The 12,982-nt window shown below is 41.2% G+C and overlaps 1 protein-coding gene across 1 annotated transcript in view; it reads right to left on the reverse strand.

Annotated features, from left to right (window-relative positions):
* Positions 1-12,982, reverse strand: part of PPP1R9A (protein phosphatase 1 regulatory subunit 9A) — a 2,260,036-nt gene that overhangs the window by 102,078 nt on the left and 2,144,976 nt on the right. The window contains exon 18 of the mRNA XM_044065941.1: positions 12,808-12,831. Coding sequence (XP_043921876.1) covers positions 12,808-12,831 — 24 coding nt within the window. The remainder of the gene's footprint in view (positions 1-12,807; positions 12,832-12,982) is intronic.

Below are 12,982 nucleotides of genomic sequence, written 5' to 3' on the forward strand. Positions count from 1 at the left end.
CACGTCTGCACTTGCCTTGCTGTAGTTTAGTTACCTAGGGTACAGTAATTTCTCTTAGATTCAGTTAGGAAAATAGTAAAGATTAGTTTACATGTTTTCTGTATTTATTTGTGACTGTCCTACAATGTTGTTTTAAATATTTCCTGCGATTTTGAACTCTGATGTCACTGTGAATACATATTTAGTATTGCCTTGTTTTATTATTTATTATTAAACACATTTAAACATTTCAATTGTAGCAGGTCTGTTTAGAGATATTTAAGTTCTTAGAGTACTTGTATATCTATTTGGTGACATTGTACAAGCCACTCCTAATAGCCTGGCTCTTGGTCAACTTACCATTTGGATTACACAGTAAGACTGGAGACCCTTTGCTAAGGGCCTTAAAGTAGCTGATAAGTAGTGGCTGGTGGTGGTGGAAACTACCTTATAGTCTGGGCAGAAGGGGAGATAGCTAGTAAACTTATGCCAGCCTTTCCCAGGTGTGTTTGTGTTGCCAGTGGTGAGGATTGAGGGTCATTCATTACTGGGCCAGTACAGGGGAATCACAGCATGTAACGGGCCTCCTTGGAGCAGCAGCATGTACTTGGCTACTCTCTACTGATGAAAATAGGTTTAGGCTTTGATGGAGGGATCAACATAACTGGCATGACAAGCTCACTGCCTCACATCCAACTTTCAACTGTGTATGGGAAAATGAGCTGATATTGTTCTCTGTTTGGATAATTGAAGACTGGGCCTTAAGGATTGTGCCATATTCGGGGTACTAATATGCAGCTATCCCACCATCAGTGAATGAATAGCCCAGTTAGGTGTAGTACAGAGGTCCCTGGACAAAATGTGTGCAGGCAAAAAAAACTAACTAACTAACTAACTAACTAACTAACTAACTAACTAACTAACTAACGAACTAAGGCAAAAGCTGTGTGGGTGCTAATTGTATTTTATTCTAGAAGGATCAGGCCAACCAATTAATGCTGTTGAGTCACATTCAACTCCTATAGTGACCTCAAGTACAGTCCACGCCATCCACAGAGTTTACTAATTGTCAGGGCTTTCGTCAGTGCCCCCCCCCTCACACACACACACACACACACACACACACACACACACACACACACACACACACACACACACACACACACACACACACACGCACACACGCGCACACACACACACACACACACACACACACACACACACACACACACGCACAGACACAACTTATACACCTACAAATTTAAAATCACCAATACACCTAAGGCATATCTGTGGAATGTGAGAGGAAACCAGAGTATCCAGAGAAAACCCACTTGAACCTAGGCTGGGCATGCAGACTCTGTAAAGAGAACACCCTAGCTAAGAAATGGATCAGATAACCTTCTCAGGTGACAAGAGGTGATAAAATGGTAGAGCTATAAGAAATAATTAAAAAGGGACAGGTCTAGGAAGAATGAAGGGTATCCAAAAAAGGGTACTGGCTTAAGTCAAGTAGGTTACTGTGCTCAGCAGATAATCAAAAATGTCAGGTGAAGACCTAAATAAAAAATGAAGCTATGTACACAGCATAACATTTCATCTGTGTAGTCTATTTTCATTTATCCTTGACATATGGTGTACGGTTCCAAGCATCGGAACTGACTCGGCCGTTACTACAGCTCGTGGTAGCCAAAACTCTCAAGACTAACCCTTACCCCTAAAGCAGATTCCCTATGCTGACCATCTAAAAAAACTCCAGCTTTACTCTGTCACATATTGTCTACTCAGAGGTGATCTCTGCTTAACATACAAGGCCATGTCAAACCCAGAGCTGTTGGACATGCTACACTTAAAGAAATCCCAATCCCTCAGAGACACACACTCCAGGGATCTAAACCTTATCATCACAATGAACAAAACATGCTAGAGGGATAGGTTCCTGACCCAGGGACTTCCCAGACTCTGGAACAAAATGCCCATACATGTCAAGCAGAGCGCCTCTTTGGCCCTCTTCAAAAAGAACCTTGACGATTGGATGGGAGATAGGAAATTCACCTTGGGGATCACATCAGTCACCCTGCTAGACAGGGGTCCAGAGAAGTAAATATTGTGGGAATAAATATCCAGGAAATTGTTATGGCTAGGCTTGTATAGGTAGGGTTGATAACCTATTACCAACCTATGAACCTATGAACAATGCTCCTTTCCCTGTTACCTCAGATCAAGTTTGCAGAAAGACAGACAGAGTAACAGAAACCCAAAAACTTTCATAGAGTCCATATCTGGAATCAGATAATAACAATAATAATAATCGCAGAAGTGGCATATGTCCATTATCTGAACCACCAAAACTTAACAGCAGGGAGAAGGAGGATGGGGAGTCGAGGATAAATGAACAACACAGATGGACTGTTATGGTGAGTACATAACTTCTTTATCTGATGTCAATTTTCATTTTATCCTTGACATATTGGACAGAGTTCCCAGCTACCTTAGGCCTTGGGTGGACTTAAGGAAAGTTATTCCTGAATACCACAGGACCAAAAGACACTCTTCCCCTGTAGACCAAATCCAATTTGCATTGAGTGATAAAGGTATAAGGAGTAGCCCAAGTTGCCGCTGCACACTTCATCCATAGAAGCTCTAGACTGAAAAACTGCTGAAGTAGCAACTGCTCTTGTAGAATGAGCCTTTAAAGACCTAGGCAAATTAATTTTGTTTTTATTATACATAAAAGAACTGCAATCTTTGAGCCATCTGGCTAGTGTCATTTTGCTCAGTGGTTGGCCAAGTCTTGTAGGTGAAATGACACACATGGTTGGATTGTCTTATATTCTCAGTTCTGTGTAAATAGAAACACACAATTGTCTGTGAATATTTAATACGTGTAAGCAGTATTCACCTTTGTTAGCAAATTTGGGAAAATACTGGTAAATTAATAGCCTGATTAATACTGGTCTCTGACGCTACCTTAGGCAAAAAGGAAGGACTGGTTCTTAGTGACACTCTATCTTTGTGGAAATCTACATGATAAGGCTTGAATTTCTGAAATCCTTCTGGCAGAAATTACTGCTACTAAAAATATAGTTTTCCAGAATAAAAACTTTAGATCACATTCAGATGATGGTTCAACAGGAGACTGAACAATGGTTTGTAACACTAACTTCAGATCCCAAGGTGGAGTAGGATCTTTGTAAGGTGGTTTTAGCAGGAGTGTTCCTTTTAAGAAGGCTTTGCAAAGTTTATGAGAATCCAGACAGGAGTCTTTAAAATCATTATGGAAAGTAGAAATAGCTGCTAATTGAACTTTGATGGTAGAATGCAGAAATGTTGGGATTAGAGGAATTAGGGGAAAAGCATACAGCAGTCTGGATGGTCAAATGTGGAGAAGAGTATCTCTCAGTGATTCCCCTGGAGGGGGGATCAGGGCAAAGTAGTTCCTGTACTTGTTGTTTAGGGGAGAGACAAACAAGTCACAGAAATGCTGGCCCAATGATGGAAAATCCTTTCCAACACTTTTGGACTGAGCGACCACTCATGAGACAGGAGGATACACCTGCTTAGTTTGTCCACTATCACAATGGAACTCCCGGAATGTGCACTGCTATCAGAAAGTGGCTGGAAGAGATTGCCCACTGCCACACTCTGACAGCTTCTCTACGAAGGTGATAGGATTTGCTTCCTCCCTGTTTGTTGATGTAGCAAGCTAATGACATATTGTCTGTTTGAATCACAAATGTTCCTAAAGGAAGAGCAGTCTGAAAGGTTTGCAACATGAAAAGCACTGCTCTTAGCTCCAGTACACTGATATACAAGTTAGCCTCTATGGGGACCAAGTGTCTTGGACAGTCATGACCAGGTAATGCCCCCAGGAGGTGTTTGTGGTCACTATGGCTTGAGGTTGAGAAGGGACAATAGGACGGCCGAGAAGAATCTTTTCCAAATGCATCCACCAAGCTAGATCCTTTTTGCAATGATCAAAATCAGGTCCAACATGGGATAGTGTAACATTGACCACAGGTTCCTAGGTTGATAGGTAGGTTCTAGGCTATCTACCCAAAGGCATTTATAAGCCTAGCCAGAATGTGTTGGCTTTCACCGCCCCCTTAGATTAGTTCCCTGTGTCTCTGGCCAGCAGAGCCACTGAAGTGATCCCCGGGGTAAACTTTCTGTTTCCCATCCACTCGTCAAGGTTTCTTTTGAAGGGTGTTAGCGAAAAGCTTTGCCTAATGTAGACTGGAATCTTGTTCCAAAGCATGGGAAGTCTCTGGGACAGAAATCTATCCCTCCAGCACGTCCTATTTATTGTTGTGGTGAGGTTTAGATCCCTAGAGCATGTGGCTCGAGGGGATAAGGTTTTCTTTAGGTGGAGCATGTCCATCAATTCTGGGTTGGACATGGCCTTGTATGTCACGCAGAGATCACCTCTGAGTAGACGGTATGCAACCGAGTACAGCTGGAGTTTCTTCAGTCGAGTTGCACAGGGCATCTGTTTGAGGCCAGTGATCCTCTTGGTGAGGTACTTCTGTGGTCTTTACAGCTGTTCATAGGTTCATAGGTAGGTACTAGGCTATTGGCCCAAGGGCCTATACAAGCCTAGCCAAAAAGGTACCCTGGCTTTCGCCACCCAAGAAAATTATTTTCCTGTGCCCCTGTCAAGCAGTACCACAAAAGTGATCCCTGGGGTGAATTTCCTATTACCCATCCAATCATCAAGATTTTTACATAGATAGGTAGTCTGTTCCAGAGTATGGGAAGTCTCTGGGACAGGAATCTATCCCTCCAGCATGTTCTGTTTATTGTGGTGACAAGGTTTAGGTCCCTAGAGCGTGTAGCTCGGAGGGATTGGGATTTCTTTAAATGGAACATGTCCAACAGCTCTGGGTTTGACATAGCTTTGTATGCTAGGCAGAGATCGCCTCTGAGTAGGCGATATGTGACGGAGTAAAGCTGGAGTTTTTTGAGATGGTCTGCATAAGGCATCTGTTTGAGGCCAGTAATCCTCTTTGTGAGGTATTTTTGCGGCCTTTCCAGTTGTTGTAGATGTCTTGTGAGGTACATACCAAAAGGGGCGCTGTACTCTATAATGAGTCTAATGAGTGACGAGTAGAGGAAAACAATGACCTCTTTTTTTCTGGATGAGAAACCTTTTGTGATGAGGTGTGCCACGTAGAAGGATTTCCTGACCACTGTGGCGATGTGATTATCAAAGGAGAGACTACTGTCCACCTGTGTCCCAAGGTCTCTCATCACACTTTCGGTGTTAAGTAGACTACCGCCTATGTGGTAGTTCATGGGTACAGAGTTTTTACCAAAGGGGATGACAATGCACTTTTTAGCATTGAGCTTGAGACCATGTCTTTGACACCAGGCATCTGTCTCAGTGAGGCCCTTTTGTAGGATGTCCACATCATTAGGAGTTTCGATTATAGCTCCTAGTTTGCAGTCATCTGCAAATTTAGTTAGCCAAAGACTGTCTGTGTTAGCCTGTACTTCAGAGAAGTAGATACCAAACAGGAGAGGACCCAGGACTGAACCCTGTGGTACTCCACTTGTCACTGGTCTGACGTCTGATTTGGAGTCTGCTACTTTCACAGTGTGGGTTCTGGCAGTAAGCCAGTTGGCAACCCATCTTGTGACATATGGATTTATACCTAGTTTAGTGAGTTTATCTATAACTCTAGAGTGGGAGATGGTGTTGAACGTCTTGGCGAGATCTAGATAGGCTGTGTGGACCACCTTACCCTCATCTATGGCTTTGGTGACTACTTCAAAGAAGTCTATCAGGTTTAGGAGACATGATCTGCCTTTTACAAACCCAAACTGTGAGGGGTCCAGAGTTTGGAGATCTCCAATGTCTTTGTTTATGAGTTCCATGATGATACGTTCCATGGCCTTGCAGACCATGCAAGGACATTAGTAACCATTGCAGTATCCTCATGTGGAACCTTGCTAAGGGAACTAGAGTTATAGCTGCAGCCATGGAGCCAAGTGCTTGAAGGACTGAGTAGTTACTTTTCTGTTGCTGATTAGTTTCTGTACCTGAACTCTGATCTTCTGCAGTCTCCCAGAGGGAAGAGAAGTGATGGAAGTTTGAGTATTTAGAAGGGCTCCTATGAACTCTAAATTCTGAGTTGGGGTTAATTTAAATTTTTCATAATTTACAGTTATTCCCAGGTAACAGCAAACATGGAGTACATGGTCTCTTGATTCTATCAGCTGATGCCTGGTCGGGGCAGTTATGAGCCAATCATCTAGATATGGACACACGTAAAATCACTGCAGTTTCAAGTGAGCTACTACTACTGCCATGCACTTGGTGAGCACTCTGGGGGCTGTGGTGAGTCCAAAGGGCAGAACCTTGAATTGAAAGTGACTGGCTCCCAGCCAGAAGTGGAGGAATCTTCTGGATCGTTTATCCAACTTTATATGGTAATACACATACTGAAGATCTATTGAGCACATCCAATCATCTTTTTCCAAAAACAGAAGAATGGACTGTATCATGACCATCCGGAATTTGGTTTGGTGAACTGATTTGTTCAGTACACCTACAGCCAAAATTGGTCTCCAGTCTCCTGTCTTCTTTGGCACTAAAAAGAATCTTGAGTAAATTCCGGACTCTCTCTGGTCTGGTGGGATTTCTTGGATGACTCTTTTTTTCTAGCAGTTTCTCGATTTCTATAACTGCTTGTTCCCTCTGACGGGGTGGAACATCAGTGATTTTCTTGCATACAGGAAGAGGAAGGAAAAAGAGAATTGTATAACCTCTGGATATAATCCTCTGCACCCAAGCATCCAATGTTATTTGTAGCCAGGCATTTTGGTGTAGGGATAAGCATCCCCTGACTGCCTTCAGAGGAAGACAATTGGGCCTCCTTTCAGAAGCGCTGGTAGGGTTTACTAGAGAAAGAATCTCTGAAACCCTGATTTTGTGGGCCACCTCTGCAGTCGGGATGGCATTTTCTACTGAAGTTCCCCCCTCTGCCCCTGGGGGAACTACTTTCACACATGTCCTGAAAAGGCCCTTGGGACTTTTTGAATCACATTTTTCCATTACTTCTCTGATTTCTAGAGAATCCTCACTGAGGAGTGAAAAAATGTGCATCCACCACAGAAAGAGTCTTTCCATCTTTCTCATACCTGAATAAAGTTTCTCTAAACTGTGGACCAAATAGGGACAATCCGTCAAAGGGTGCACTGACGATTGAAGACTTAAATGGCTGTGGAAATTCACATTGGTGTATCCAGATATGTCTCCTAATGGCAACGCCTGAAGCCACTCCTCTAGTGTTCCCTCATGGACAAATTGCACACAGACTCCAGGGTAGCCAACTTGGAAGCCACTTTCTCTTGGACAACCTTAGAAACGGCTCTTGGGAGGGTATCCAATAACTCCTTAACCAGATCCCGCTGAAGTCTGGTGAAGTGTGCCAAGTAATTCAAGGACCTTAAAGCAAAGGTCGATGAAACATAGACCCACTTCCTAAACCTATCCATCGCCCAAGATTCTCTGTTGGGTGGATGGATACAGGAACTCTCCTCCATCAGTTCCTTTTTTATGGCTTCTGCCACAACCATGGAATCAAAAGCTAACCCCTTGGCCCAGAACTGTTTGTCTTCAGGGGCAGAGAGAATTTTGTCAGGTTTTTGGGGATAGGTTCAATGGTATCAGAGGCCTTCCATGCCTGCTGAGAGATCAACTGAATGAGCTCATCAATGGGTGGAGTCACCCAAGAGGAAGATGGTCAAGTGCCAAATGCCTGCAGGTACACTGACTCCTCAGGAGAAGGATTTTGGGACTTTCAGTCACTCCTCTGTTTTAGTATTTCCATAACGTCTCCAAAGGAGACATCATCAGAGGATGACCTTGGGGATCCCTCCCCTTCATCGAAGTTGGTGTATTCGATGATCAGTTCCTCTGAGAAATCTAAGTGCTTCCTCTTGCACCTTTTCTTCTGAGGAACCTCCTCAGTGGGATGATCTGGGGAGGTATCAGAAGAAGAGGGAATTCCTGTCTGGGAATCCTGTGGTTTTGGCACCCCTTGACCCAGTGGAGTTACTGGATGAAAATCTGGGTGGAAGGAAGCCAAGGGCATCTGCTCCGAAGTGTAAGTTGCCAACTGGCTAACTGCTGCAGTCAAGGCCCTCTCCATAGCCTCGAAAGCCGGCCTTGCTGAAGAGGGAAGGGAACCTGGAACTGAGAAAGACTGTCTCGGAACCGTGGTCACTCTCCACTCCAAGAAGACACTTCTCGAGGCCAAAGCTAGAGCTGACAGGATCCAGGCCAAGGCTCCAAGGTGCAGAGACAGCTCCAAAAACAAAGGAGTCAACTCAAGCCCCTTGGAGCTGACAGGACAAATGTGGCTCCAGGAGGTCTCTGATTTCGACTGAACTGAAGAACTCAAGAGTGAAAATCGCATCCGAAGACAAGGATATCTTCAGCTCTGATACAGTCGGTGCAGGAGACCCAGAGCCAAGGGCTTTAAAGCATCAGCTAAAATTAGAGGAGGAAGTGTCAGAGGGGTAAAGGAAACTTTAGATCCTAAGCCTATTGGGTCTGGAGCTGCAGTGGAACTTAGTCTTCTCACCCAGAGTATCTTATTCACCAGTCTCTCCACATTATCTTCGGTTAGGCTTTTGGTGGAATGGAGAGACAGAATGGAAGGTGATTTGGCCTTTCCAGAAAGGGGAAAGACAGCCTATCTGGAAAGGGTTCAAATGAGGGTGAGTATGAAGTTCTAGGCAGTGTCAACATGGAATACTCCCCCAATAGCTCACTCAGTGCTGAAAAGCTCGACGCCGAGGAAAGAGTCTGCACCAATAACTGCAGTGCCAATGGGTCAAGCTGCTTCTCAACAGAAACCTCTAGTGTCGGAGACTTCATCTTATTCGGTAGGTTCGGTTCCACAGAAGGTGTAGGAACCTGTATCTTTTGTACTATGTCTGTCAGTTCCGAAGAAACTATAGGAACCAAAGACTTTAGCTTTTCTGAAGCCAGTGCCAATGAAGAAGTTGGCAGCAACACACTCCTTTTCTTTTGTTTCTCAGAAGACTTAACGGAAGAGGAATAAGAAAGCAATGACACATCAGATTTACTTTTAACTTTTCAGAACCAGATAAGGCCTCACTAAAGGCAAATGGGATAAGGCCCTTCAAAATTAATTTATTTTTTCTTTCAACTAAAGCTCTGTGGCTGAAGGAATGGCATATAGAGAAGGTCTCCTGAAGATGGAGGGGCCTAGACAGTACACACATAAGTGTGTGTCCGAAAAAGGTATCTTGTTCCCACATTTCTGACACCTCTTGAACCCAAAAGGTGCTTTAGATTTATCATCCATGTCTTACTCCAAGAAAAAAATGGTAAGCAGGTTACACACTCACACAAACACACACGCGCGTGCGCACACACACACACACACACACACACACACACACACACACACACACACACACACACACACAAGAAGCACAATAAGAGAAACTACTATAAAACTAAATTTTTTTTAAAGAAAAGCTAGGAAAGTTACACATGGGAAAAGACTATCATCAATGATAGTCAAGAATATGAATGTATTACAGAGAAAAGTGACAGAAAAGTGCAAAAGAGGTTCAAAACTGTATAAGATAAGGGTGAAAGAGACTACTGAATAGTCAGAAAAAAAAAACAAGAAGAAAACAAACTTTCACTTAGCTTGCTCAAGAGTAAAGTCAACCACGTCTGACATGAAAAGTGGCAAACGAGATCTGGGGTAACAGGGAAAGGAGCATTGTGGGTAAGGGTTAGGCTCAAGAGTGTTTGGCTTCTGTGAGCTGTAGTAATGGCAGAGTCAGTTCCGATGCTCTGAAGTGAACCCTGTATGTCGAGGATAAAATGAAAATTGACATTGGATCAAATTTAAAATCTTTTGGAATTAAATGAACATCACATTGATGTACTGAGCTTTTTTTGTTTGACAAGAAATATCTTTATTGAATTGTCACTTATGACATATGTAATCATACATTTATATAAATGAAAACAAGCCATACTGTTATATTTTAGTTGAGTTTTGAGATTAGTTCTGTCCTTTTTATCCTGCGTTTTGAGGCTACTTCTGTACCTGAGCCGACCTGTTGTCCTTTAGATGTATTTATAATTTTAAAGTTATTCTTTTAAATTATATAAAATACCTAGCATATAATATCCTTTCATCACAAGATCAAGCCCCAATTCAAATGTGTTAGAACTTTAGTTTCTTTGGTTAATAAAGCACAAATAACACTTCACAGTCATGCATCCTGCTTCATGTTGAAATCAGCTACATGCCACTTCATAAATAAATAACATTTAATCCCTGGTGGCATCCAAAAGCTTATTGGAGGAACAAAAAACTTACAGCAATCTTTAGGAATTCAGCTGCTAGACACACACAGCTGATTCTAAATTTGTAGGTGTGTATGTTGTGTGTGTGTGTGTGTGTGTGTGTGTGTGTGTGTGTGTGTGTGTGTGTGTGTGTGTGTGTGTGTGTGTGTGTGTGTGTGCATGTGGTACTTAAGAAGTCAATCAAAATCATTTCAAATATTTGTATAAGCTTGCAATCACAATATTACAGTTTCTCAAAAAAAAATAATAAACAAAAAAAAAAATCAGTAGAATGGAGGCCAAACTTACTGGAAGGTCCCTTACTTTAGGCTCTGTTTCATTTGTTATACATTTTTAACCAATTTGTAGGTGAGAAGTAAACATGTCAATAAAGCTGAAGTTATTTGCTAGTGTAGGTAAGGGCTTCTTTATCCAGAATGGTTATTTAGCTAGACTGCATCCCTATGAGTAGCAACCCCTGCTTAACAACATTAAAGATATTACACACTAACAGCCAACATTTGGGGATGGTAATGGATGTAGTTCAGCTGCAAACTAATACTTCCTGTAATGTAACCATCGTGGCTGTCAGGCACTTCACTGGGCTGGCTGCATAGGAAGATGCTAGAATATCTTTTCCTAACAGCACTCTCCATTTGTTTTAGTCTTAATTGTTTTTTCTACTTTGAGGATGGCGTTTTCTTTTCTTGCAGTATAAGAGTACGGTTATGGAAACTCTACTGGCATCTTACTCCATTATCTACTTTAAGAGGTGGTATAAGGAAACAAGACTGTACTTCAAAAAACAGGAAGCAAAAATAATATTCCTTCTTTTTGGTAGACATACAAATTACATGTTATTTTTCTTTTGAACAGTGAACTTACAGATCTTAGATTTATGGTGAACTATAACTTAAAATCAGCAATCCTGTTGTGATATTATTCGGTACATCAGAGAAGAAGGCAACAACATCAACTTTTAAAGTCTGCGAATGACCATCAATAGTTACTTCTAAACAGCAGTCATTTGCCTTACTGTATGAATAATAATCCATAAAGATAACTTATTTTGGAGGAAAGTTATAAAATTAATTGCCAACCTGCTGCATAAAACTTCTAACAGGCACAGTATAACATGTAGGAAATTCTGCATACAAACTGAAAAGCTCAGACAAGGAGGAGAAAAGGGCTACTGATAAAAGGGAAGAAAAAGACAAACTGATTAATTACATCTGCAGCTAATTTTCAGCAGCAGGCTCGTGATACTTTAAATTTAGCAAAACGTTATTGTCATAGGTTACTCTCTGGTCACAGACAGCCTTCGCATGAGGTAAGAACTTAAGTAATTAGTTCAGGAAAGAAACTGCAAACAAGTAAGATAATGAATCAAACTGCATGACGTCCACATAGCTAGATGTTTTCTCATGCTAAATATCCTAAAGGGTTGACTCTGCGTTTACTAGAAATAATTCTACAACTTCCTAAAAGAAGATGCAGAGACTGATTTTCACAATAAGTACTTTACAACTGATGGGTCTAACTGAGATGTGGAAACTATCAGCCTTTTTTAAATAAAAGGTGACAAAATAACCAGTGGATTATATTTTAATATTCAGTTACTACTTCTTAATTTCAGGGCAAGAGAATCAAACATTGACAGCACATACAATTTTAAATATTTAAGAGTATTAAAATGTCTTAATTTGTCAGTGGATGATTATTAACTTGTTGGCTTACAAATAAAATCAAATGACAGCTTGCTTTACCCTTTTCTGGACAACTGTTTTGTTGCCTATGACATCAGGGAAGTCAGCTGACTGTGGAGATACCATGAGGTTTAGCTAATAGAATAGACCAACTCAAAAAATTGGTAAATTAAATTCTTTATACCCCCATTTTGGGATTTTACATATTTTTCAATATGTAATTTTATTTTAACTGAAGCTGAAATCAGTACAAAGTTTTTTTATGAGTTACCCTCAGCATCCTAGACTTGTACTAGCTGTTCAGGTTTGACTTACGACTCTTAAAGCAAAGCCATGGAAATAAACAATCTAGTATGTTGCTAACTCATTAGCGCAAAATATAGTTCAGTTGATATACCACAGTCTTCACAAATGGAAAATGCACAGTTTGAGCAATAAAGAAAACAAAAACAGCAAACATGCAAAATGTATAACTACAACATTTGTCAGTTTTGTTACAGACGTAACAGATAAAGAAATACAGCATGCAATGATAATGTGTTGGAAAAAAAATTACATCCTCTTTCCTAAAGCTGAAGTAAGCATGAAGAAAAATAATGCAAGATATGAAGAAATCATATTTAAAGCAAATACTTTCTTGTTTTAAGGTAAGGTAAGTAATGCGATATGTTTTATGACACACACAAATTGCAAAACGAAAATTAGAAACCATTACAAAGTAATGACTTATGATAATTCTGAGGATGCACTAACAGCATATCACATGCAGTATCTCACCTCATCATCTATCATGTCGAGGCTCTGGGCAGTGGAAAGGCACAAGAAAGTGAGAGGGACAGTAGTACAGATTAGTAAAACAACTCTGCCACTAAAGAAGCATTGCATAGTAAACTCAATAACAGAAGCAGTGGATTAATACTATTCCTGTAGCATTAGAAGTTGCAAAGTAAAT

This window comes from Protopterus annectens, chromosome 3.part0, assembly GCF_019279795.1.
Source record: "Protopterus annectens isolate FY-2018-M chromosome 3.part0, PAN1.0, whole genome shotgun sequence".
Taxonomy (NCBI): domain Eukaryota; kingdom Metazoa; phylum Chordata; order Ceratodontiformes; family Protopteridae; genus Protopterus; species Protopterus annectens.